The 25977-nt window shown below is 44.2% G+C and overlaps 1 protein-coding gene across 1 annotated transcript; it reads left to right on the plus strand.

Moving 5' to 3' along the window:
* Positions 1–2460: 2460 nt before the first annotated feature.
* On the plus strand, positions 2461–25329 carry LOC129741882 (uncharacterized). Its single transcript, XM_055733695.1, has 8 exons — positions 2461–2674; positions 2738–2871; positions 3772–3867; positions 4475–4566; positions 21142–21757; positions 21813–22295; positions 22477–23506; positions 23569–25329. The coding sequence occupies exons 5-8, from the start codon at positions 21227–21229 to the stop codon at positions 24924–24926; spliced, it is 3402 nt and encodes a 1133-aa protein (XP_055589670.1). The 5' UTR covers positions 2461–2674; positions 2738–2871; positions 3772–3867; positions 4475–4566; positions 21142–21226; the 3' UTR covers positions 24927–25329.
* Positions 25330–25977: the final 648 nt, after the last annotated feature.

Raw genomic sequence — 25977 nt, forward strand, 5'->3', positions numbered from 1 at the left:
GTGTTCTTATACCAATGCACGGAATCGTCCATCTTGTGACAGGCAATCGTAATCGTAGGCATGGTAGACGAACAATTCGCTGTCAAAAAACGCTCTGTCTCCACCCCCCACCAATGAGAAACTTTTGGTACCCCTTGCCTACTTTTCCTCAATATGAACCCACCCTACTGACCCACCCTGGTTCTGACCAGGCCTACACTGAACCTCGAAAATACCCAAACTTGAGAACTTTCCCCGCCAACCCGAATGAAACTCCCTCCCTACAGGTTTGGCTATTGGACGTATAACCCAAAGTTAAGCTTTTGAAAGAGAACTCATCCCCCAAAATCTGATACCGCAATAAAATGGAAATCAAAATAAAAAAAATTACTGCAGGTACGGGAATTACACCCATACCTGAAATGGCTTTGCGCTTATCATCTCAGGATGCTAACCGCTCGACCACCGGAGAGTTGTTGAGAGAGGCAGCTACATCATCGTATATGCGAGACTTTCTGCAAATGAAGCGGGAATAAAAGTTATCCCCCAAAAAAAAACAGTTCCTCGCTTTGAACTTACCCCCCAAACCTAAATCTGCCACGATGGAGGTAGCAGAATCAGATGCGCTTACAACAAAAACCCCCCAAAAAAACAGTTCTCCGCTTGAAGGACAAGTTTGGCGTATTGGCAAGCTGTGATTTTTTCACAAACTTAAGTTGTCAATCTTGAACTTAGGTTTGGCGGGTGGCAGTTCTCAAGTTTGGGTATTTTCTATTTTCAGTGTATGAAATGATCATTTGATGGCCTGGCCAAGCACGGTCTCCAGTCTTCTAGTGTATACGATAATCACCTTATGCTGAAGGACAGTATCCAATTTTTCAAAAGATCCTTATCCGAAAAAACAGACAGCTGGTATAGAACATATTCCGAAGATAAAGGAAGGATCTTCTTCTCCATTCAACACGTGTTTTCAAAAATTCCATGGTTTATTGGCCAAGATATGGATGGTCGTGATATTCGTCTTTTGAACCGTTTAATGGCCACTCACGATTATTCGAAATACTGGTTAGCGAAGATGAAAATCGTTGATGATGCTAATTGTGATACATGCTCAGTACCAGAGACTGCTAACCACGTAATAATGGAGTGTCCCCGGTTTACAACTTTGAGATTGCAGTATGACTTTGGCAGCAAATACACAAATATCCCAGATCTATTCAAATCGAAGAACCCTCAGCTCTACAAACAAATCGTAGATTTCGTACGCACAGCAAAATTGGATTTTTAGCTCAACGCAGCGAATAGTAGAAGGGCATATAGTCTTAGCTACTGGCCCTTACACCCATGGAATGCAGCCCAAACAGCACACGCTAACTTTTGGTTACCCCTTAACGAATACTTTTGACCCGTTATTGGATAAGACTGGGAGAACTCCTTTTTTGGGATAAAACCCCTTTACCCCTTAAGGGGTACTCAACATGATAACGCCTTAACGGGTCAAAACTACCCCTTATTTGAAACGCTTGCTCTGGATAGAGATGTGAGCAGTGGCTTGTTGAATAGAAAAAAAAATGCAATGAAATGTCTAAACAAAATAAAACTGAATTATTTTTTTAAAAGCATCATGTATTGTTTGGAATAATACATAAATAATTCATACATTGTTCATTAATTTTAGGAAGTTTTTAAATGCCGATCCTCCGATAATAATTTCAGGAAGTTTTTAAATGCGGGTCTTCCGTTGCGATTTTTTGTCCGGAATTGGACTGGACGTTTTCCTAGCGGTAGCGGTATCGAGATGACGACAACTGAAAGGACATCAACTTTTTGTAATATGAAAATTGCTTAATAAATTTGAAGGAAAAAGCTTACGTTAGAATCCGACAACATCGGCTGGGTTGAAGTGTTGACACGAAGCCGTCTTTGTGCTGCAAAGTAGGTGATGAAACATTCATTGCCTAGTTCCAAGATCATCTGTAGCGGGAATTATTCAAATTAATATCATAATGTTTACATCAAATAATAATAAAACACTTACCACGATTCACGACCGCAAATGAAACGTTTAAAATATGACAAGACTCAAAACTACCCTTTTTGAAGGGAATCAAGCCTTCCGAAATAAGGGGTAATATTGATCCGTTAAAATGACCCTTTATTTGACAGATAGTGGAGGTTCTCAATAACGGGTCAATTTTACGCCTTTAAGGGGTAGCCAAAAGTTAGCGTGCAGGCAGTCCAGCAGTAGAAAGAAGAAGAAGAAGAAGAAATGATCATCGAATCCCACACACAAAACTTTCGAGGCTCCACTTAGCAAAAAATGGCTGTTACTTTCCGTTAGCAAAAAAAATTTTTTACTGTTGAGTTAGTACTTTCTAATTTTGCCTTGCAATTAGCTCAATTTGAGTAAAAATCACCCATTTGCTACTAGTTTAAGCATTTCAAGTAGCTTGGACTCGAACTTTTAGTCTGCACTCGAACCGCGGTCAACGTTTTGTGTTGACAGGAATTACATTTTTGTTTTCTTGTCGGGTCAGTCGATTTCGGAATGTTTCGATTCCGTTTTCGTAATGCTGCTGCTGTTGGCAGATTTCCGAAGGCTTATCCTTCGGATACTATGGTGGCCGTTCGGAAGAACCTCCGGTGGATGTTTTTCCGGGTTGAAATTATCCTGTTGGAAACGGAATTTCGATTGGTAAGTGAGATCAACGATTGAATTTGATCTTGGAGGAAACTTAATTATGCTTCTTTATTTCAGGTTTCAGGGCCGAAAACAATCGGAGCGGCCGCTTCCATATGTGAAGCCAATAATAAAATTTGCGGATATCTGTGGAGATCTTCGATTCGCTTGTGCATGAAGATTTTAATTTTCCCGGTAAAATTGGAAACAAGGTAAATTAATAATTGTTCAAATAGTTACCTGAACATGCAAAAACTGTTCACAGTGCTCCGTTCTAGTTTGAAAATCGACTTTTCAATTGACTGCCTTCTGGAACAGATGGTCCGGTACAGCAGAAATATCGTTGCAGTGCTGCTTCTGAGTTCGGACTTTAATGATGAGATTTCTAAGGCTTTGTAATCAATGAACATTGTAAATAGGTTTCCAAACTCGTATAAAATACTGCGAGGATGTTCCGTATCATCTGTTTCCGAATGCAGTCAATTGAAAATATGAGTTCCGAATTCGAACATAGCACTGTGGTCAGTTTTCCTCGTTATTTCATATGTACGGGGCCGTCCATTAATGATGTCACGCAAAATTTGGAAAAAATTAACCCCCCCCCCCCCCCCCTCTGTCACAAATTGTCACAACTTCCTTTTTATATGACGTCACGTTTTCATACCCCCCCCCCCTGGAGTAAAATTTTTAACCCTTTAGAAATTTGATTAAAAATGTATCTTTTTTTTAATTGTTAGTTTTATTCAAAGAATTAAAAAAAAAAAAAAGATAACCAACATTTAACAAGCCATCAATCATTGCTTAGAACATATTTCAATCATTAGCCCAAGGATTATGTTGATGACTTTTCATATCAATCATTAAATGAAAGGTGCAAGTATAATTTTATTGAATTTTGGATAAAATTATTTGTTATTGTTTTGCTTTTTATTATTTTTTGTGTAATGATATATGATGTCACGTTCAAGCGTTCACAGATTGTCACAAAAATCGAAACTCCCTCTCCCCCCCCCCCCCTCACGCGTGACATCATTAATGGACGGCCCCTACTAGCTGTTCCAGAAGCAACAGATATAATTCGAAAGAAACCATGAAAGTGTTTTTTTTTTCAGGACTTGTAAAGACACCTTCAATCATGCTGCTGTGGATGCGCGGGAAGCTGGACATGACGCTGCAGTTTTTAAAATTATCTCCCATTTACAGGCAAGGTAAGTTTAACTTCATGTTTTTCCTTATGCTTTCAAAAGCGCCCATTGAGCTCTCATTTTTGAAGTTAGAAATTAATTTTTATTAACTCAAGCTGAAAAATCTTAATTCAAGTGTTCATGTGAATTAAAAATATTCAAAGTGGATACGTTGGATCATTTCGGTTCGTTTAAATCTTTCGAGTCATACGATCAGTTTGAACCGTACGAACTGTTCGATCCGTTTGATCATTTCGACTTGTTCGATCCCTTTGAACCATACCATACGATACGTTCAAAGCGTTTGATCTGATCGTTCGTTTGATTTGTTCGATCCGCTTGAACCGAAAGATCCATTTGAACCGTACAATCGTTTCGATCCGTTCGTTGTAGGCAAATATTTAAAAACCTGATGAGTTTGAATTTTTCCCGGGATTTTCATCCCGTAGTATGATGTTGTTATAGAGGGGCTAAGTTTAACATTTAATTCAAGCAAGCATTCGCTTAACGATACATTTACTTCAATTCTAACTATGTACTGAAAATATTTCTTATTATAAAATTTCAGCTATCAACCCTGTATTTCGTTAATGATTTAATAAATTTCATTCTAACTTTTTTTTAATTATAGAATGGAAACTCCGGATGCCAAAGTGTTGACATGCGACATGCGAGACTGTTAAAACCGCTAAACTACCGATAACAAAATAACCGACGTAAAGTGTAAGTACAAAAAATGCTACTGCTCCCGCATGCAGTTTTTTTTTTTTGAATAAATTTAAAGCAATTGAATACTGTGGTGATATGTGAATACAAGCTATGGAAAACTATTAGGCATACGAACAACTTTTATATGACGACACTCCAGGCATAGAGAGCAATGGTTCAACATGGTCGAAAGTGGAGTGCATTGTGTGAGTGGCACGCAGAATAGGGTAGCAGCCAGGAACTAGTAAATATACTATGTTGAGTGGTCCTGTAGTGTACAAGGTGTTACGAGTGGACTGAAAGGAGGGTACCACAAATTGGCGACGAGGATGGGATTCAGGTAAGACTGATATTTTGAATCCAATTGAATCGCGTGTGTTTGTTGTTATTTGCATTGTGTTTTTTCGAAGACAGCTAAGACCATGGAGGTCCATCATGTCGTGTGGTTGCGACGATCTAATCATGATTCGTTGAAATATTTGAGAGAATTAAGGAAGTTGCTCCTTAATTCGGCACTTCATGGCTTATTTCCTGCGTACCCTATGTACTGAACCTGTTGATGGTGTGTGATATTGGCCAGTACGAAGTGGGAAATGAGATGGAAAGAGAGATGATGAGAAAGAACCGTTGCAAAGATAGTAGTCAAGTTTTCCTTCGTAAACATAGCTACCATGACAAAAGTGACGTCACTACAGAACATTTTCGCGACGCATTTTGGCTAGGCTACCACCTTATGCCGTTTTCGTTTTCTCCACTGGCGCGGGGCAAAGCTAGTGGGCTTCTAAATTAATAAATGAACACAATAACAGCAGTTAGGGCAAACCCGTGCATAACTAGGTTACCACTGCTAATAAACGAAAACACTATAAGTAAAAGTGAATACAGGTTGCGTTGTGGGTACTGCGGAAGGCATTAGGGTTAGGATGCGACATATCGATCGAGTGTGAAAAGAAAAAATAAAAACAAATTGCATGGCCGGTGTTTATACCGCGCAGGGAGCGAAGTTTTCGCGACGTAAACAATTGTGAGGATTGTTTTGGCCGATACATATGGGTATCGTGCAGGGAGCGAATTTTTCGCGAAGTAAACAATTGTGAGGATTGTTTTTGGCCGATACATATGGGTATCGTGCAGGGCGACAGGAAATATCCTGTGAGAGATCTGGGCCCGAGAGAGGCAGATCAATTGGCCGGTATGTTGTACCGTGCAGGGTGACAGGAAACGTCCTGTGAGAGATCTGGGCCGAGAGAGGCAGATCAATTGGCCGGTATGTTGTACCGTGCAGGGTGACAGGAATTATCCTGTGAGAGGTTTGGATCCAGCTCAAGTTAGTATACAGAAGAAAAAGGTAGAAGAGGAGTAAAAGTACAAATGTAGTTTTTTAGAGATGGTGAATGGTGAAATTCTCAAACTCAAAAGCAGAAAGAGGGTATTCATTAACAGGAAAATAATTGTAATTGAATAATAGTACCTTTTTTGAGGATTGTATGTCTCAAGTTCTAAACGAAATTCCAGAAAACAAAATTAGTTTGGTATTGTAACAATAACATAGGACCACGGAAGACGATTAATAAAATAGATTAAATTCAACAAATTTGGTGTTTTTGATTCACTAAAACTTGAATCGCGTAAGAGATTTTAAAATTTTCTTTATGATTGATTGATTGTTTGGTTATAGAGATACTTAAAACTATAAAGTTCATGCATATCTGAATATTTTAGAATTCATTATTTTGAGCACGTCAGTTTCTTTAGGGGGTGATGATATTGGTAAACATATAAAATTAAAGTATAGATTTTTTTTTCGCTTCCAGTTTTCAGAAAATATATATATATAAAAAAAAAATAATTGCAGAAGTTATTTTAGAGAATTAGTCTAGATTCGTTTCTTCTTTGAGGGTTGTAGGATTCTCAAATCGAAAAGCGTCTGATAAAGAAGAAAAGGAGAGTAGCCAATTGTATTGGCAGTTTTGGGGTCGGTTTTCAGGAGATTTTTAAAATAGACTCGATGATTTAATCGTTGTTTTTAAAATACAACGGTCAACACAGAACAAGTCGGAGTGTTTCTGGTCGTAAGCATTTACCATAGTGAGCTCGGGACCATTCATGGCGGGCGTGGACGTTCAGAGGTCAGAGTTTTATACAGTGAGAGTGGTTTCAGATGTGGAGGAGACATTGTAAAGATATCAGTCTGAATAAAGGTAAGGGCAGAAACACTTGGAAAAATATTTACGCAGTCAACTAATGACTCTGTGGAACCAAATATATTTGAGGATATCAGTTATATTTTCTAAACTATCATCCACTATCGGTTCTGGAGTGAAGAAATGGTGCAGATACTGATTTACTCTGTAGGTAAATAGCCAATCTCAAAGTTTCATGATTTCGAACACGGTTGAGAAGCTTGTTTGTTGTTGTTTGGATGATGAAAAATGTTTCTGTGAGCGACCAGCGAAGACTAATTATATGCATAAGCGGTGTTTAGTCCTCGGATCGAAATGTTTCTCGGTGTTTGTAAGCTTATTTTCTGGAACGTGACTTGATATTATGAATATCACCAGAAGTGATGAAGCGCCACGAAATGATCAACAAGTTACTAGATTTTGGAAGATGCTTATACCGTATTGGTTAATTCCGAGTGTTGCACTGGTGCACCACTAAGTGCTGCCATCTTGTTTATTCGGGCAGTGTTGCACTGGTGTCGCACTGCTATCGGGCGGTAGTGCTCTGGAAATTTTGTCAATGTTGCTAGAGAGCGTATGAATGAGTGAGGTAGCAATACACTAGGCTCGATTTGTATTTGTTTTTATCAAGTTAAGTGCAACACTGAACGAGGGGAGAAAACAAATGTATAAGATACAAAACTTTCTGAGAGAGCGAGGAATGTGTGATCGTGTTTGTTTACCCGGGAGGTCGGGGACGCATGTCCTTGTATGAGGATTGTATATTGATAAGTTGTTCTGAGGACGAGTATGTAAACATGTATGTAGTCTCTTTAACTAACAAGCTCCGCACTAGTGTTGCGTTGAACTCCATGGAACTGTTGCTCCGTACTTAGTATTGGTTTCCATTTGAGAGTTGCCGATACAGTGAATATTTTCGCAAGCAAGAAAAGACTTATTGACTCGCTCAGACTTCTCTATGATTAGAAAGCACAAAGAAGGAAATTGTGGCTTGTAATGGAGGCTGAATTGTGGTCGGTGCCACATAAATAAACAATTCAAAATTTGAGCTAAATTTTCTATTTTGGCAACATTTTTAAACCCCCTTTTCCCAGCTAGAACATGTGTGTCATTAGGCTTTCACTTACGCTTCGTTGGGGTTATCACCCGGGACCTGTCGCTCGTCTCGCAGCGTCGCCTCATGCTTGCGTGATCCTCCACTAGTGCTGCTCTTCCGTAGGAGGCGGAGGCCGCCACACGCGACCCTGTCGCGCCTCGTCGGAGCGCAACCGAAATGGCTGAGCCCAGCGTTCGATGGTGTTGATTCCGATGGTGCCTCTTCTGACACTGTTTCGCCTCACGCGACTCTGTCGGGTCTTGCTCGAGTGCAAGCGAAGCTGCTGGCCCCCACTTGATCCTGAAGCGCGCCTTGTTGCTGATAGCGCCTCTTCCGGACGCTTCGTCGCCTCTCACCTGAGAGTAGCTGGTGCTGCCGGTCGCAGCGCACAATTTTGGCGCACCTGTCGTGCTGCTGGCGCCTCTTCCGGACAATGCCTTGCCTCACGCGACTGACGCGTCTGCTTGCCGAGCGTAATCGGCGCTGCCGAGCACCACGCTCGATTTTGGCGCACCTATTGTACTGCTGGCTCCTCTTCCGGACAATGCCTCGCCTCAGGCAACCTTGTCGCGTCTGCTTGCCGAGCGTAACCGATCCTACCGGTTACCACGTTCGATTTTGGCGCACCTCTCGCACCGCTAGCGCCTCTTTCGGATGATATTTTCTGCTTTCCGCGTCTCTCGCCGATGCTGCTGGTCGTCACACTCCTTTTCGGAGCACCTGCTGTGCCGATGGCGCCTCTGCCGGACGATATTTAGCCTTCTGCGACCCTGTCGCGTTTCTCGTCGAGCGTAACCGGTGCTGCCGGTCACCACGCTCGTTCTTAGAGCACCTGCCGTGCCGATGGCGCCTCTGCCGGACGATATTTAGCCTCCCGCGACCCTGTCGCGTCTCTCGTTGAGCGTAGCCGGGGGTGCCGATCACCACGCTTGTTTTTAAAGCACCTGCCGTGCCGATGGAGCCTCTGCCGGGCGATATTTTGCCTCTCGCGACCCTGTCGCGTCTCTCGCCGATACTGCCGGTTGCCACACTCCTTTTCGGAGCACCTGTTGCGCTGCTAGCGCCCTCCCGACACCGTATGGCTCACGCGACTCCGTCGCGTCTCGCTTGCCGTAGCTGGTACTGTCGGTCGTCGCACTTGTCGATGAAAGGCCTGTAGTGCTGATGGTGCCAGCACAGATAGCGGAAGAAAAAAGGGCCGCAAAGCGACCCTTATTCTAACTTTTGCTTCCTTCCGCCCGTTCTGGTGGTCTTCCGACTGAAGTTGCCTGTGGTACTTGGTGGCTTTTCTTCCTTCCGGCCGTTCCTTTGCTGGCCTTTCGACAGGGGTATTCCGTGGTGCCACGTTGCTTGGAGTTCGACTCTGTGCCTGAGTCGACTTTCCTTCCTCCTGAACTGAATTCCCGATCCCCCTTTGATCGATTCGGATCAGACGGATTTCGTTTCTCCGGAGAAGTCCGAACAGCACACTCCGCGCTTTCAATGCCGTCACTCTGCGGTTAGGTTTTCCCTCGTTGTACCGCCACGCGGGAATCCTCGTTGACAGTTCTTCGCATACACGCTTAATCTTTTCCATCCATAAGTGTCATTCTTTCTACCCATTTGCGCTAAATATTTTCTGCATGGGTTTGTTTTTTGCGTGAGCCTGTTCAATGTTCTACACTACAATGTTGCTTTAGTGTGGGATGGGTTATTTTAAGAAGTTGTTGCCTTGTTGCTCATCGTATCGTTTTCATTTCAGGACAAAACATGACGTAGTGAAAAAATTCATATGCAACACAACATTGCTGCTTTGGTAGAATTTTTCATGGATCATGACAAGGATCCATGAAAAATTCATAATCACGCCACTAGGAGTTCGAAGGAGATATTAAAATCGACGGCTGTGTCGAGAAAACCTCGAACTGATGTCACCCTGCAGTGGTGAGTATCTTCAAAACTAAAGACAATAAACTATATCTCTACGCCAACGGGTCTTGGCAAAATCCAAATCAAATCTAAGCCAACGAGTTATGGCAAATGTGTCGATAATTACCAGTATATCTGGCAGAAAGAAACTCCTTCGAATCCTTAAAACAATCCACTTAATAACATCCACCTCAGCAGCATACGAAAATCCAAAATCAAATGGTTATTGATAGAGATAATAACCTAGATCTTACAAATAGAACTTAACAAACGAAATTTAGGTGGGAACTTGACTGGTTTATACTAAAAGCAACAGAAGTCTAAGGAAAAGAGGGATTTAATCCTCTTAATTACCAAGGGCCCGGAATAGAGGTTATACCGCGCCTCCAGATCGCGTTCCTTTTGATATTTCCTTGGCAACCCCCTTGACAACTGTGCATGATCCATTATGTATCATTTTATGAGGTTGGTGATTTGTGGTCAAGTCTGAATCGGACAGTTGAACTGTCGACACCATTTCAGGCGAGGGTAATTTGTGGTTCCGCTGCGCGTATTTTGGGGTGTGGACCGTGGTAGATGGTGTTCTCATAGCTTGTGGTCTTTGACGAAGTTGGTAGATAGCTTTTGAGAGATTCGTCTTAATCGGGAAGTCATAATCGGAAGTTGTCATGGTTGATTGAAATGTTCTTGATCGGGAAGTCTTAATCGGGAGTTGACATGGTTGGTTGAAGATAGTCTTGATCGGGAAGTCTTAATCTGGTAGTCTTGATCGGGTAGTCTTAATCGGGTAGTCTTAATCGGGAGGTCTTAATCGGGAGTTCATTGTGGATGTACTTGTTCGGTTTTCTTATTTCTGGGAAGCCTGGTCAGCTATGGTCCTCCGGACTAGGAGAAAGTCAGCAGGAATCTTGCAACCTCTTTCAAGCTACCCTGGGCGTTGTCCTGATTCGTCCTGTTGATACTGTGCTGAATAAGCAGGGTTCGTGTTTGCGGGACAAAATCGGATATTGCTGCTGCTGCGAATGAGCTCCCTCAGACGGGCCCTTCTTCCGGAGTCGTCGCGCAAAGCAGATGGTTGTGGTGCTGACGATGAACGTGTTTTTTGCATCGGTGATGCTTTTGTTGGCAACCTTGGGTAGCGGACATAGCTAAACTTGTTACTGTACTCACGAGGAGGTAGATAAGAGATATTGCTCACTGCGTTTTCCAGATGCACGATTTTTCCCGATCGGCCTAACGGTATTTCCTGCGCTGTTGCGCTTGGTTGACAGGCTTTGGCTGTGGTCATAGCTGGTGGATAATCTCCTTTTTGTGGTAGTAACGACTGGCGTGTTTTGACCTCGTTAGGCTCTTGTTGACTACCTTGGGTAGCGGTCATAGCTGGATTATTTGCGTGTGGCTTTCGATAGTTAGCGAGAGAAAGTCGATATGGTAGTAGCGGCCGTCATGATGTCTACTCCTCACAACTTCTTCGCATAACTGTGTTCTCTGGTGCTGAATCCTCTTCTTGATGTCCTGACAATCCTTTCAATTGCAGCGACGTGGTGTTTGGAGCTGCTGTACTTGACTTTCCGAACATTCCAATATCCCGAACCTGGATGGGTTCTCTGCGATGGTGTGTAGCGCCTGGCTACGGTGGCTCACCAGTGCTACTATCCCCAGCGCTGCTACGCTGCTTCAAGATGACAGGATTGCATTCTGGACAATGAGTGGCGGCAATCCCACGCAAGGTTGCCAGCCCTCTCCAAATTCTGACGAACTTCCTGGCAGAGTTCTCAGAGTCCATTCAGCCGACGCTGGTCCCGCTCAAGGCCGTTGTCTCCTTCATAAACGCCTACTTCGTTGTGTTCGTCGGTGTTCTAGCGACGAATTAGCATCAGCTGTGCTTCATTGAGTTGTTCGAATGGAAGAGTTCTGTATAATTTACTCCGAGTTGTTGGGGCGAGGTTTCAACGATGATGTTGTTGGTCCTACAGCCTTCTCCATTTCGTGTTTTGTGCTCCGAGTGAGCTTGTGGTCAGCGTTGTTGCTTACATAGCTTGAATACTAATCAGGTTTGATGTCCTTCGCATGGTAGCGCCCACGCTTTCCTGTGACGACATCCTCTAGAACATACAAATTCGCTCCCAGTTTCTCCTTCACGATGGCAGCGATAAACTTCGGATCCAGCTTCTTGTTTATGTGGTCCGCCTTCGACGATAGTACAAACGAACGACGCCATACTAGCTCGCCCGGTTGGAACGAGACCGTGCGCTTCCGTAGATCGTAGCGTTCCTTCGTTCTCTCATGGTTCTTCTTGATTCGCTGCTGGATGAACTTGTGAATCCTGTTGATCGTGGATAACCTCATCTCCTGCGCGACCTTTGGATCATCTGACACGTTTAAGTCTTGCTGAGTGTAGAGATCCGTGTGCAGCAAAAGTTCCCGACCGAAGTTGGCGAAGTGTGGACTGACCCCGGTGGATTCGTGCTTTGCACTGTTAATAGCGGCGGTAATGGCTGCCAGATTCTTGTCCCATTCGCGGTGATCTTCTTCCAGTAAAGAACGAATACATGTAATGAGAACTCTGTTCACCCGCTCGGCGTTGTTGACCTGCGGTGCGTAGAATGCTGTCTTCATATGGATGATGTTGTGACGGCTAAGCAGCGCTCGAAAGACTTGTGACTCGAACTGCTTCCCGTTATCTGACAATACTATCCTCGGCCTGGAGAATTTCAGGAATACCTTTTCCTCGAGAAACTCGACCATCTTTGTTGAATCGGCTGCCCGCATCGGGTGGGCAATGACGTATTTGGTGACCCAGTCGACGATGACCAGAAGAACTGTGTTGCCCTTCTTGGATCTGGTGAGCGGTCCGACGAAGTCGATGGATATTAACTCCCATGGTACCCTTGCTGGCTTGAGGTTCCCCATCTGAGGCATCATTTGTTTGTTGGGAGCTTTGCTGGCTTTGCACGTAGCGCAAGCCTTCACGTAACGAGCGACCATGTCCTGCATCTTCGGCCAATAATAGTGTTGTTGAAGTTTGTGCCATGTTTTGTAGAAACCTAAGTGCGCGGCTGAAGGCGAATCGTGAAAACGACGGATCAATTCTGCTCGCTCTTCCTCTGGAACGACCTTCTTCCATCGATGACTGATAACGCCCGTCTCGTCTTTGACCTGGCAATTTTTGTAGAGTTCTTCATTCGCTATTCGGAAGTCCGGATATTTTCCGCCTTGATTCTGCACCTGCCTGATGAGGTTTCTATACCACGGATCGTGTACCTGCGTGATTGAGAAGACCAATGAACAAACTATCCTGGACAGTGCGTCTGGAACGATATTACAGCTGCCTTTCCTGTATCGTATCTCAAAATCGAACGCGTTGAGCCTCAACAACCACCTGCTCATGAGGGCCGTTGGATTCTTCAAGGTCTTCAGGTAACTGAGGGCTGAATGGTCACAGTAGACCACAAAGCGTACTCCTTCGACGTAGCCACGGAACTTTTCAATTGCTCGTATTACGGCCAGGCATTCCTTTTCAGTTACGGTGTATTTCCTTTCCGCTGAAGAAAGTTTTTGTGAAAAGTAGCAGATTGGGTGCTCGTCACCGTCGATTGTCTGCGTCAACACGGCTCCAATTGCCATATCGCTGGCATCGCAAGAAATAGAAAATGGCTTCGTGTAGTCTGGCATGGCTAAGACTGGAGCTGTTACAAGGGCCGACTTAAGTTTGAGAAAAGCTTCCTCGGCTGCTGTTGTCCAACGAAACTTCGTTTTGGTCTTCGTAAGCTCGGTGATGGGAGCTGCAATACGGGAGAAATCGGAGATGAAACGACGGTACCACCCACACATTCCCAGAAACCGTTGGACTTCCTTCCTGGTTGTTGGTACGGGGAATTTTACAATACACTCTACTTTCTCGTCATCCACCTTCCAACCTCCTTCGCTGAGAATGTAGCCCAGATATTTGATTTGCTGCCGACAAAACTTGGACTTTTCGGCCGAGATAGTGAGCTTAGCTCGATGTAGTCTTGCCGCAACTTCTCTAAGAACTGTAATGTGTTCCTCAAACGATTTAGAACATATGATGATGTCGTCCAAATAATGGAAAACGTACGGCTCCATATCCGCAAACAAGTGAGTCATAATCCTCGCCAGTCCTTGGCTGGCTGTGCACAGCCCAAAAGGGACCACTTTGAATTGAAAGTGCCCTCGGGAAGGTACTGTAAATGCCGTCAGTGGCCTTGATTCCTCATGAAGGGGCATTTGCCAAAAGGCATCTTTGAGATCTATCGACGATATGAATGAACAGCCTCCCAGATTATTGATAATCGATGAAATTTGTGGGATTGGGTAGCCCTCGTTGACCATAATGGAGTTAAGATGCCTTGCATCCAAGCAGACGCGGTAACTCCCGTTTTTCTTCTTGACTGCCACAAGAGGGTTGTTCCACGGCGAAAAAACTGCCTCCTCGATCACATCCAACGAGATCATTCTGTCTACTTCGCGGTTGACCTCCTCCAGGACATATTGGGACATTGGGTAATATCGCTGCTTCCGTGGCATGGCTTTGCCCACATCTATACGGTGTTCATAAAGCTCCGTTCTTCCCAATTTCCCTTCCTCGGCTTTCGGAAATAGCTTGATTGTCTCCTTCAGTATCTGGCGTTGTTCTACCGATAGTTCCTTCATCGGCTCTGCTTCAAGTTCTTGCTCAGTAATCATTGAACAGCATACTGCTTTGACTCCGAACGTTTGCCAGAAGTTCATGCCCATGATAGCGCAATCTGGCAGGCTAGGCACGAGTAGAACCGGCAAAATTTCGCTTCGGTTGTTGTACGATATTGGCAGACGTGTGAAGTGATTGATCTGGTGTGGCGTTCCGTCCGCTGTCTTGATCCCACCGCTCAGTGCTTCTTTTCGTAGTCCAAGCTCTTCTACAATCTGTGCTTTACTGCCACCTAACAAAGAACAGTTTGCACCACTGTCCAACAAAGCTGTAACTTTCTTTCCAAGAACGTCCAGAACGGCGTGCGGACGATTGTCATGTCCGGGATTGATAATGATAGAGTTGATGTCTTGTAAATCAGGAGGTATTGAAGGTTGATAGCTGTGTTGCGAAGAATCTGGCCCTTCATCTACCACCTCCTCGCTGCGGCGTTTTCCGCTTCACTGTTACAAACAAGACAGCTGCGTAACGTGTAACCTTTTCGACCGCATCTGTAGCAAAAGAGAATTGCTTGTGCCTTTGTGCAATCCGGAAACCTATGCCCCTCCTCATCGCAGTTCCAGCAAAGCGCTGGACGGTACGCTGCATGCTGAACAGGATTTAGATCGTACATATTGCTGCCTGCTTGCTGAAGCTGCTGGTTCTGGAGCTGTGGTTGATAGTGCTGTTGGAATTGCCGTTGAGGCTGCTGTTGTTGAAGCTGCTGCTCTTGAGGCTGCTGTTGAGGCTGCTGCTGTTGTTGAAGCTGCTGCCGCGGCGCCCATTTAGCTTGCTGTTGCAACGGATGTTGTATTCGATAGTTCTCCGCTTGACTGCCTTGCCGATTCACCAAATTGCTCTGACCTGCCGAAGTTGTAGGCGGTTGTTGACGCTGTTCCGGTCGTTGTACAGAGTGCTGCTGCTGTAGTCCTGTATTGAAACGATTCGATCTGCGCTCCAGTTGAAGCTTCATGGCACAAACTTGCTCGTACAGCTGGTTAAAGTCCCCTTGCAAACCGTTTGCTTCTTCTGGATCCACTAGATCTGCTTCAGTTTGGATAGCTGACGTTGAAGCCGCACCTTGCTGGCTCTCGTTCTCCACCGTATAAACTCTGTTGAGGCGTGGCTGTTGTATTGGAAGCCGATGCGATGGTGCTGAGTATGATGTGGCTCCGTACAACTGCTCGTCCGCCTCCACTGCTTGCAATCTCCCGAAACGCTGCTGCTGGTGTTGCTGAGGTCGACTTGTTGTTGCTGGTGTTGCGAAGTTTGGTTCTAGTAAGTGGTTGTGCGGAATTGGAATTCTGCGCTGCTGGTTCAGTAAGAGCCTTGTTTCGTCGAAGTTACTGCAGACGTTGACCAGGTCCATCAGTGTCTTTGGCTGAGCGGCTGTTACTATTGTTGCATAATCCATGTTCATATTTTTCTTGACTATGAACAACTTCTCCTCTTCCGTAAGTGGTGGATCGATGAAGCGGAATAGTGTAGAGATGTCACGGAAGAACTTATCGAACGTTTCGTTGGCACCTTGAAAACGAAAGCTGGCTTCCAGCCTCAGGATCTGCGCATACCCGCTTGGCAGAAACTCCCGTCGAATTTCTTGCTTGAATGCTTGCCAGGAATACAGACGACGTTGGGCAAGTGCTCTGGAGTACCAGTCGAGGGCGTCTTCAAGCAACAGGTGCTTTATGGAAGCCAGAAGTGTCTGATCGTCGATTCCCTCTGATCTGGCAAACGTCTCCACTCGGTCTAGGAAAATGTTGAGGGACGTGGTATCCTTTTCGCCTCGGAACTTGAACGGCCAATTGTGAATCGCCTTCTGCATCCGCCTGTCGTAGTTGCTACCACTTCGGTTTGTAAAGCTGTCGTTCAACTGCTGCTGCCTCCTTTGTCGTTGTTGAATGTCGAACCGCAGTTCGTCCAGAACGTTCACAGCAGCCAGACCAGCCGAACTACCCGACCTCCGGATGATTACTTCCTCCGAGTCCCTCTGTCCTTGTCTGCCTCCTTGGAATGGAAGAGAAGACGGCTCGACATCCGCTTCTTGCATCCGTGCTCGTGCTCCTTCATCATTTCCGGCTGCTTGTGGCCTCGGTGGAATCGTCAACGCATCGCAGGCATCCCTACTGCTACTGTTCTCTGCCTGGATGGTTGGGACACTAGTTGAAAGGCTAGTGTTTTCTGTTTCACTTAGCACCATATTGACTGCACTGTTCACGCACTCTATCTGAGCTAGCAGCGTCTCTACAAGCTCGCACACGACCCTACGCGTTTCCTCTAAACTCGCGACCACTGGAATCAGTGATAATCTTTGCCGGTAATGAAGCAATCTCGATTTCGCGCAAGCCATTTGATCGGCGTTTCTATTCTGCGTGGCTAAATCAACATGATTCCTCAATTCTACAACTGCCCTCTGGCAGACCTCGATGTTCAACTCCGGCGACATTACATGTTCTGAATTTACGTATACAGTGTCCCTGAGGGTGTCCTCTTGGACAAGGGCTTTTAACTTGACCACCCTAGCTCTTCTAGAGCACGGGGCTAGATTTGTAACATGGCGCAAGGCCAATTCATATTCCATCTCCTCATCATTAAGATGATACAATTCAATTTGTTTGTTCATGATTATTTATTTGGATCAAAAAAACCAGATAATTTAACAATAAGTGGACTTACAGATTACATAAATTGATACGATTGAATAATTCGAGCGATAATAATCAAAATAAGCATAACAGTTTTTTTTTTTTTTTAACTAATAAACTGTTTTAAAAATCATAATCATATCATTATAATTACTAATGATATTGAAATTTATCTAACTAAATCATAAGGTTCGATTTAGTTGGGCGCCATTTGTAATGGAGGCTGAATTGTGGTCGGTGCCACATAAATAAACAATTCAAAATTTGAGCTAAATTTTCTATTTTGGCAACATTTTTAAACCCCCTTTTCCCAGCTAGAACATGTGTGTCATTAGGCTTTCACTTACGCTTCGTTGGGGTTATCACCCGGGACCTGTCGCTCGTCTCGCAGCGTCGCCTCATGCTTGCGTGATCCTCCACTAGTGCTGCTCTTCCGTAGGAGGCGGAGGCCGCCACACGCGACCCTGTCGCGCCTCGTCGGAGCGCAACCGAAATGGCTGAGCCCAGCGTTCGATGGTGTTGATTCCGATGGTGCCTCTTCTGACACTGTTTCGCCTCACGCGACTCTGTCGGGTCTTGCTCGAGTGCAAGCGAAGCTGCTGGCCCCCACTTGATCCTGAAGCGCGCCTTGTTGCTGATAGCGCCTCTTCCGGACGCTTCGTCGCCTCTCACCTGAGAGTAGCTGGTGCTGCCGGTCGCAGCGCACAATTTTGGCGCACCTGTCGTGCTGCTGGCGCCTCTTCCGGACAATGCCTTGCCTCACGCGACTGACGCGTCTGCTTGCCGAGCGTAATCGGCGCTGCCGAGCACCACGCTCGATTTTGGCGCACCTATTGTACTGCTGGCTCCTCTTCCGGACAATGCCTCGCCTCAGGCAACCTTGTCGCGTCTGCTTGCCGAGCGTAACCGATCCTACCGGTTACCACGTTCGATTTTGGCGCACCTCTCGCACCGCTAGCGCCTCTTTCGGATGATATTTTCTGCTTTCCGCGTCTCTCGCCGATGCTGCTGGTCGTCACACTCCTTTTCGGAGCACCTGCTGTGCCGATGGCGCCTCTGCCGGACGATATTTAGCCTTCTGCGACCCTGTCGCGTTTCTCGTCGAGCGTAACCGGTGCTGCCGGTCACCACGCTCGTTCTTAGAGCACCTGCCGTGCCGATGGCGCCTCTGCCGGACGATATTTAGCCTCTTGCGACCCTGTCGCGTCTCTCGTTGAGCGTAGCCGGGGGTGCCGATCACCACGCTTGTTTTTAAAGCACCTGCCGTGCCGATGGAGCCTCTGCCGGGCGATATTTTGCCTCTCGCGACCCTGTCGCGTCTCTCGCCGATACTGCCGGTTGCCACACTCCTTTTCGGAGCACCTGTTGCGCTGCTAGCGCCCTCCCGACACCGTATGGCTCACGCGACTCCGTCGCGTCTCGCTTGCCGTAGCTGGTACTGTCGGTCGTCGCACTTGTCGATGAAAGGCCTGTAGTGCTGATGGTGCCAGCACAGATAGCGGAAGAAAAAAGGGCCGCAAAGCGACCCTTATTCTAACTTTTGCTTCCTTCCGCCCGTTCTGGTGGTCTTCCGACTGAAGTTGCCTGTGGTACTTGGTGGCTTTTCTTCCTTCCGGCCGTTCCTTTGCTGGCCTTTCGACAGGGGTATTCCGTGGTGCCACGTTGCTTGGAGTTCGACTCTGTGCCTGAGTCGACTTTCCTTCCTCCTGAACTGAATTCCCGATCCCCCTTTGATCGATTCGGATCAGACGGATTTCGTTTCTCCGGAGAAGTCCGAACAGCACACTCCGCGCTTTCAATGCCGTCACTCTGCGGTTAGGTTTTCCCTCGTTGTACCGCCACGCGGGAATCCTCGTTGACAGTTCTTCGCATACACGCTTAATCTTTTCCATCCATAAGTGTCATTCTTTCTACCCATTTGCGCTAAATATTTTCTGCATGGGTTTGTTTTTTGCGTGAGCCTGTTCAATGTTCTACACTACAATGTTGCTTTAGTGTGGGATGGGTTATTTTAAGAAGTTGTTGCCTTGTTGCTCATCGTATCGTTTTCATTTCAGGACAAAACATGACGTAGTGAAAAAATTCATATGCAACAGGCTGAAGAACAACACGACGTTGCGTGTAGCAAGTTTTTCAACTTTTAACAAAGTGACGGAGTCCTTTTGTTTAATGTGTTTTGATTGGATAGATGGTTGTTGAGAGAAGCGGCGAGGGAAAGCAGGAATTGTCTTTTGGTGAGTCAGCAGGTAATAAGAAAGCTATTCCTGAGTATACTTTCTGTTCGAATTATCTTCATGGTGTCGGTCGTTCCATGTGTAAGGGTCAAGATTCGACCACTAGAACGGGGAAATGCATTACGACCTTAGCCCACAAATTCGACATACACACATACACAGATTTAACATATAAGATGATAAGCGATCCCGCTTATTCAATGGGTTGATCGTTAGACGCAAGTAAATAGGCCTGGATGTCGGATCATTTTAAAACTATTGTTTTTTTCTAAAAGCCGTTGAGGTGGATAGCAAAATTAGAATGCTGACCTTGTAGACAGGTCGAAGACATCGAAGTCCATCCTTAGTTTTCATTCATGAGGTTTTGCGAAGCTGGTTATGGATGCCTTGCCTTCTTTTCTGTTTTCTACTTGTTTGCCTTACGGTATCTGTCGGTTACGCGCTCAGGATCTGGAGGTTAGTCCAACTTCGTTACTCTCTTAGGCGTAAAAAAAAGGGTTAAAACCAACTATTCAACTGTTAGCTTAACAGTCATAATATCAGAGAGTATAGAAGCGGCGTTTTCGAGTTAAGATTTGATTATGCTGGGATGTAATAAAAATCCTTTTGTCAAGCCGATTTCGAAGTGGCAATCACTGGCGAGAGGACTCTGGAAGGAAATGAGGCCATCTTCAGGATTGTTGAAAAAAATCGAAAGAAGATAAATGCGTTGAGTGTTGTTTCAGATATTGAAATTCGTTGTTCCTTTTTCTGCACATGTAGGTACCTTGCCAATGGGGAATAGCACGAGGATCTCGTGAGATATTTGAGTGATTGGGCAGCCACGAACATTGGCAGTTGGAACGTTTTCCTCGAGTATGACACTGAGTGTCCAACACGCATAAACGTGTTGGGTAATTCCTCAGTTTCGGGACACAGTTATTTCAAACATCTTGTTTTACTTAACGATGGTGATGTTGGAGTTTTGTACTACATCGGAGGATATTCACATTTCAATCTTTATAAAAAGGGAGATGTGGTGATATGTGAATACAAGCTATGGAAAACTATTAGGCATACGAACAACTTTTATATGACGACACTCCAGGCATAGAGAGCAATGGTTCAACATGGTCGAAAGTGGAGTGCATTGTGTGAGTGGCACGCAGAATAGGGTAGCAGCCAGGAACTAGTAAATATACTATGTTGAGTGGTCCTGTAGTGTACAAGGTGTTACGAGTGGACTGAAAGGAGGGTACCACAAATACAACGATCTTTTTATTTATAAATCAATATCAGAAGAAAAACAACGGTGATTTCAAAAATTGAAAATTACTAGAATTCTAGTTTTTTTTAGGGTAAATAAATTTTTGCTTAAATTTTAGCAAATAATAATTTTTATTGCTGAAAAATTAGTAAAAATTTAGTCTGGACACTTTCGACTATTTTGCTAAAATTTCAGTAATTTTTTTTTGCTAAATTAATTGCTAAGTTTTTAGCTGGTCAAATTTGAGCAAAATTTTGCTAAATTCTGGCCTCGAAAGTTTTGTGTGCATGTATACATCCAGAATCGAACCCCATATATACATCCAGAATGACCGTAAACTCGATTCGTTTACATTTGACAGTTTCGCCCTTATGAAATGTTACTCTAAAATATTAATGAACCATCCGCGTGTTCATTCGCTTTGACCGATTGATGAATGTCATCATCAAACAGTCATTAGAAGTCTGTTGATGTTTACAAATGAGTAAAGCTAATTTTTGATATAGTTTTTTTTTAAAAAACATTGTGTTTAAAAGCAAAATGTGAAGATTTTTTTCATATTTATTACGTTTTATGTGTTGCTCAAAGGAATTGTTATTGCGTACGTTATATGTAGTTCGAAGAAAATGCCCTGCTGATTCCATTTTTTGAACCAACATTTGAACAAGTTAACATGGAAGGATCTCATCATCGCACTATAATAGAACACCTTGATCTCGAATCGGACACGAATCACCATCACCACCTGCAGGAAGATTTATCTAAAGGAGTTCTGCGAACGATTCATAACGTTGAAAGCGACACGTTACATTTTATAACAATCCCTCCAGCCTCGGATTCACGGGAGCAAGAGTACATAGAAAGTTCACTGCTGGGGGCGGATCTTCTATCAAGTCACATTCCTAACGGGCTGTTGGTAGATTATATCGGAGCTCCAGGAACGGCAACTACTCCTGGGACCGCTCAATTCCATTCACAGCAAAATCCCAATTCCAACAACCTTTTGGAGCATCATCATGGAGGTGCAATTCAAACGTATACAGCCGAAGATTTGCAATCGCTGGTCGAAGCAAGCTCTATGCAACATCAGCAGCAGCAGCAAACCATAACAGATACCACGGCGACAGTCGATGCTGATCGAAAACTTTTTCTATCTTCCGGACAACTTTCCCATGAGGCTCCTGTCATAGTAACAAATTCAAAGGTTTGTATTGTTTGTTTTGTAATTACCACCAATAATTTGATCATTTTTGCTACAGGATATTGCTTCTATCTCGGTTTTAACGGACCACGATAAGTTGGTCCACACATCCCATGCCCAGTTGACAAATGTCTCCCACATGCCAGTTGTTACTAGTGGCAGTAATTATCTCCATTACCATCATCAAGATCTGGGAGGAACATCGCAAACCACTGGCGGCAACAACCTTTCAACAGCGGGAAATATTCTCACCAGCCACCACAATACCATAAGTCATCATCATCATAACCATCATCACCACCATGCTCCACACCAACACCAAATTATTCAAAATACCGCCCACCAACAGCAAAACCATCAGCAGCAAAATCAACAGCAACATGTTCAACAAAGTTCCAACCAACAAAGCTCTTCGCAACACCTAACATCAATACACTCGATGCTGCAAGGTGATTTGGGAGGTTCTCCGTCAAAATTGTTCCATGTTGCTTCGTCCAGTTCCGGTAATAGCATCGCAATCAATGCGGCAGTTGGCCAAAATGTAAGTAATTTGTCAAATTGCTCTCAATAGTTTATTAACGTATTATAAATAGTATTTAAAAGCTGATTGAAAAAAAAACTTAATCTTCTGTACTCAAATCTAGCATCAGAATTCAGAATATTTCTGCATAATATAATTTTATAACTCGTCTTGGGAAATCATTTTTAATTTTATATTTCAGTGCCTTCAGATGCCTCCTCTGGCTCCCATCAAGCGAGTTCCATCCCCAAAACGCTACATTTCATATCCAATAATACAGCCACCACAAACATCTGCCGATCGGACGGTTTCATCGGACGAAATAGGAGTTAATGGTGATAATTTCCTAACCAAGGACGATTTGCTAGAATGCGATTCGCGGTCCGATGAAGACGACGTTGAACCAACCCACAACTTCAGCGCTAATAATCAATTTTCCAATACTCAGTACCTTCCGCATAAAAAGCGGTTATCTAAAAATCTGGGAGATTCCAACAATCCCAACGAACAGCAGTTTCAACGAGAATCTGTCATCTCAAATGACCACCATCAGCACTACCATTTGGATAAACAGGGCAAACAGCCTCCCAGTGATCGCACTGATAAACAAAGTTCGGCTCAATTTTCGTGTCAGCTATGTAACGAATCGTTTGAAAGTCAGATAGAGTTTTTCACGCACCTCAAGGGACATTATGAACCGATAGTCGGCAGTCCTGTTGATGAAAGTAAGAGTGATCCTAAGAAAAAACCTAAACTCCCACGCGTCAAGCACACCAAAAAACTGAAAAATGATAAATCTTCGCGTGATGCAGCATCTAATCGGAATGCGCACGAGTCAATTGTAACGAACAGCAAAATTGAAATTTATCATGAACCAACCAAAAAATCTAATTTGTCTGATGTGATACCATCCGCCCAAACGCAATCATTACCCGGGAATGATGCAGAAATGTCAGGAGAGTTTAGTGACCCTGAAGATATGTTGGAAGGGATTCGAAACGTGGTTCAAAAAGTACAAGACACCGTTGACACGGATACCAACGATGGGCATGTTTTGGGAGGCTCAACGGGAAAAGCATGGTTCCAGCAGCAACACCACCAGCAGACGGAAGTTGCAGAAATAACAAAAACTTTCGATTATTCCAGAAGTTTGGAGACCCAAGAAATACACATCAATGCTGGTGGCGACAGTTATGTGCTATTCGTTGACAAATCGGACTTACAGGAGCCAGGTAATATTGATAGATTCTTATAAGGTATGGAAAAATATTCAAATGAAAATTTTAATTTTTAGATCAACATCAAATCAATCAAACATCAACGCATAACCAACTAGGCCGGCAACAATCTACGATTGAATTAATTTCTCATCATCAACTTCTACAATCGAATCATCTTCCACAGCATGATACAACCCAATACGTAATAACAGATGCTGGACAACAATCAGTACCACAACATTCAACTGCTACCACCATAAGCCAAGAATGCGATATGAACATTCAAATGCTAGGACTCGGTACGACAGGCATGGATAACCACGAGATTCCTAAGCTCGTAGATTTCAACCTAGGCGAGCATCATGATCTGAACGAGCTGAGCAATCCGCAGCAGCTGAAACACGAGCAGGAACATATAATCGACGATACTGATGATAATGAGTCAAACGAGGAATTCTACGTATCTGGCGAGGAAGATGAAACAATTCCGACTGAAGCAGGCACGGATGTGGATCGGCTTGGACCACAAGAGGCGAGAAAAGTTGTAACACAAAAGTCCTTGACCGCAAAGATCGGTGGAACGGAAAAAGTTGAGGGAGGCAAAAAATCTGGCAAAAAATACCCGTGCGTTGAGCCGAACTGTGATAAGATTTTCAATTCCAAGACAGCCGTTCGCTACCACGAGTTACAGCACAAGAACGAGCGGCCGTATCAATGTGGCCAGTGCCCCAAAAACTTTTTCACAAGCAGCGCACTGAAGGTGCACGAACGATTGCATTCTGGCGAGAAACCTTACAAGTGTGACGAATGCGCGCGTTCTTTCCGGCAGTGGGGAGATCTAAAGTACCACCAAGCTTCCATCCATTCGAATGAAAAAACGCACCAGTGTGAATTTTGCGGGAAAAAATTTGCCCGACGGTATTCGCTCGTGTTACATAGGAAAATCCATCTCAATGAGAAAAATCACGTTTGTGACATTTGCAACAAAGCTTTCAGGGCGAGCTCGTATCTGCAATCCCACCGCATGATACACACCGGTGAAAAGCCATACGCTTGTAAGGTCTGCGGAAAGCAGTTCCGTTGCGGTGGCGACATGAAGCGTCACATGAAAACACACAATCGGCAGCCGGATACTGGTGACGGTAAACCGGTCGTTGACGCGGTAAAACGTAACAGCAATACAACGAGGCCGATAAAGCAAAGTAAAACTCCTGCAACATCACAAGGTCCTTCCAGCAACGAAGTCGCTCCGGAGGACGTGATCGATTTGACAAAAATTAAATCCGAATCAATACAAACTACCCCGGTGGAAACGATCGTGTCCAATGATCTCGACCAAGTGGGTAGTAAAACGGTTGTCTATCATGCCACACCGATTTTAGATTTGCCAGGAGCGAGCGAACTGTGTCTCGATCGCGTGACAAAGCCGTAAACCAATCACCTATTCCGGCGTTGCTTGATCGGCCAAACCATGGAACAAAAGTAACATCATTAGCACGGCACTCTACAGCGTGGTCCAAATGTTGGCAGATAAATACAATGTTGCAGTTAAACAAGAGACATGAGTACATATGTACCATCCGGAAGGCAAAAGCACCATCCACAAGCCAAATAGGTCATATCGAATTTCGCCAACCGACCATATATATTTTGTAGGTATTGTGTGTGGATCGTGTAGATGTATTATAATTGTTTATTAGGCTTGTAAATAATTTGTAGATAAGTATTAAAAACATTGTGTAGAAAGTTTATAAAAAAAAAAACAAATGACTAATCTAAATCTCTTATAAACGATTTACTTTTGGGAAAATAAAAATATGATTCGTTATGCTTAAATTTTCATTCCATTTTATAAATAGATGACGCCTCCAATTAACTCGAAAATAAATCAAATATTTCATTGATGGCTTTATGTGACTCTGATACTGACATGCATGTCCGCAGAATAGAAGTGTATAGAATTAGATGAAGCACCATAGGTAGGCTTGCAGAGTTGTCCAAGTCCATTAAATCATATGGCCCGCCAAGTCCGTTAAATATATTTAATATATTATAATATGGCACCGCGCGTGAGGTGACGATAGTTGAGTCACCCGATACCAGGAGTCGCTTTAGGTGAGAAACGTCACTTCGGATGAATTTTGAAAATGAATCTCTGTCACTTCACTTTACACCGACTATCAGAATAAGGTGACTAGAGTCCCGTGAAAGTAAGGTGACTCGACTTTCGTCACCTCACGCGCGGAATAAGGGCTGATATTATTGTATTTAAATATTTTTTTTAGAAACGTCGCTGGTGAACTTACAGCTGAACATAGACTTCCGGCAATTTAGTACTTAATTTTACTTCGCCGGAGGTCGGGACTTCCGAATTAAAATGTAGTGCTGGTGCGATTATATATGTCTCGCGTGAGCTTTAGGCCTCGTTTTCACAAAATTTCTTATTGATGCGTGCATCAATTAAATGTTGCACACATTATAAC

Source organism: Uranotaenia lowii, chromosome 2, assembly GCF_029784155.1.
Source record: "Uranotaenia lowii strain MFRU-FL chromosome 2, ASM2978415v1, whole genome shotgun sequence".
Taxonomy (NCBI): domain Eukaryota; kingdom Metazoa; phylum Arthropoda; class Insecta; order Diptera; family Culicidae; genus Uranotaenia; species Uranotaenia lowii.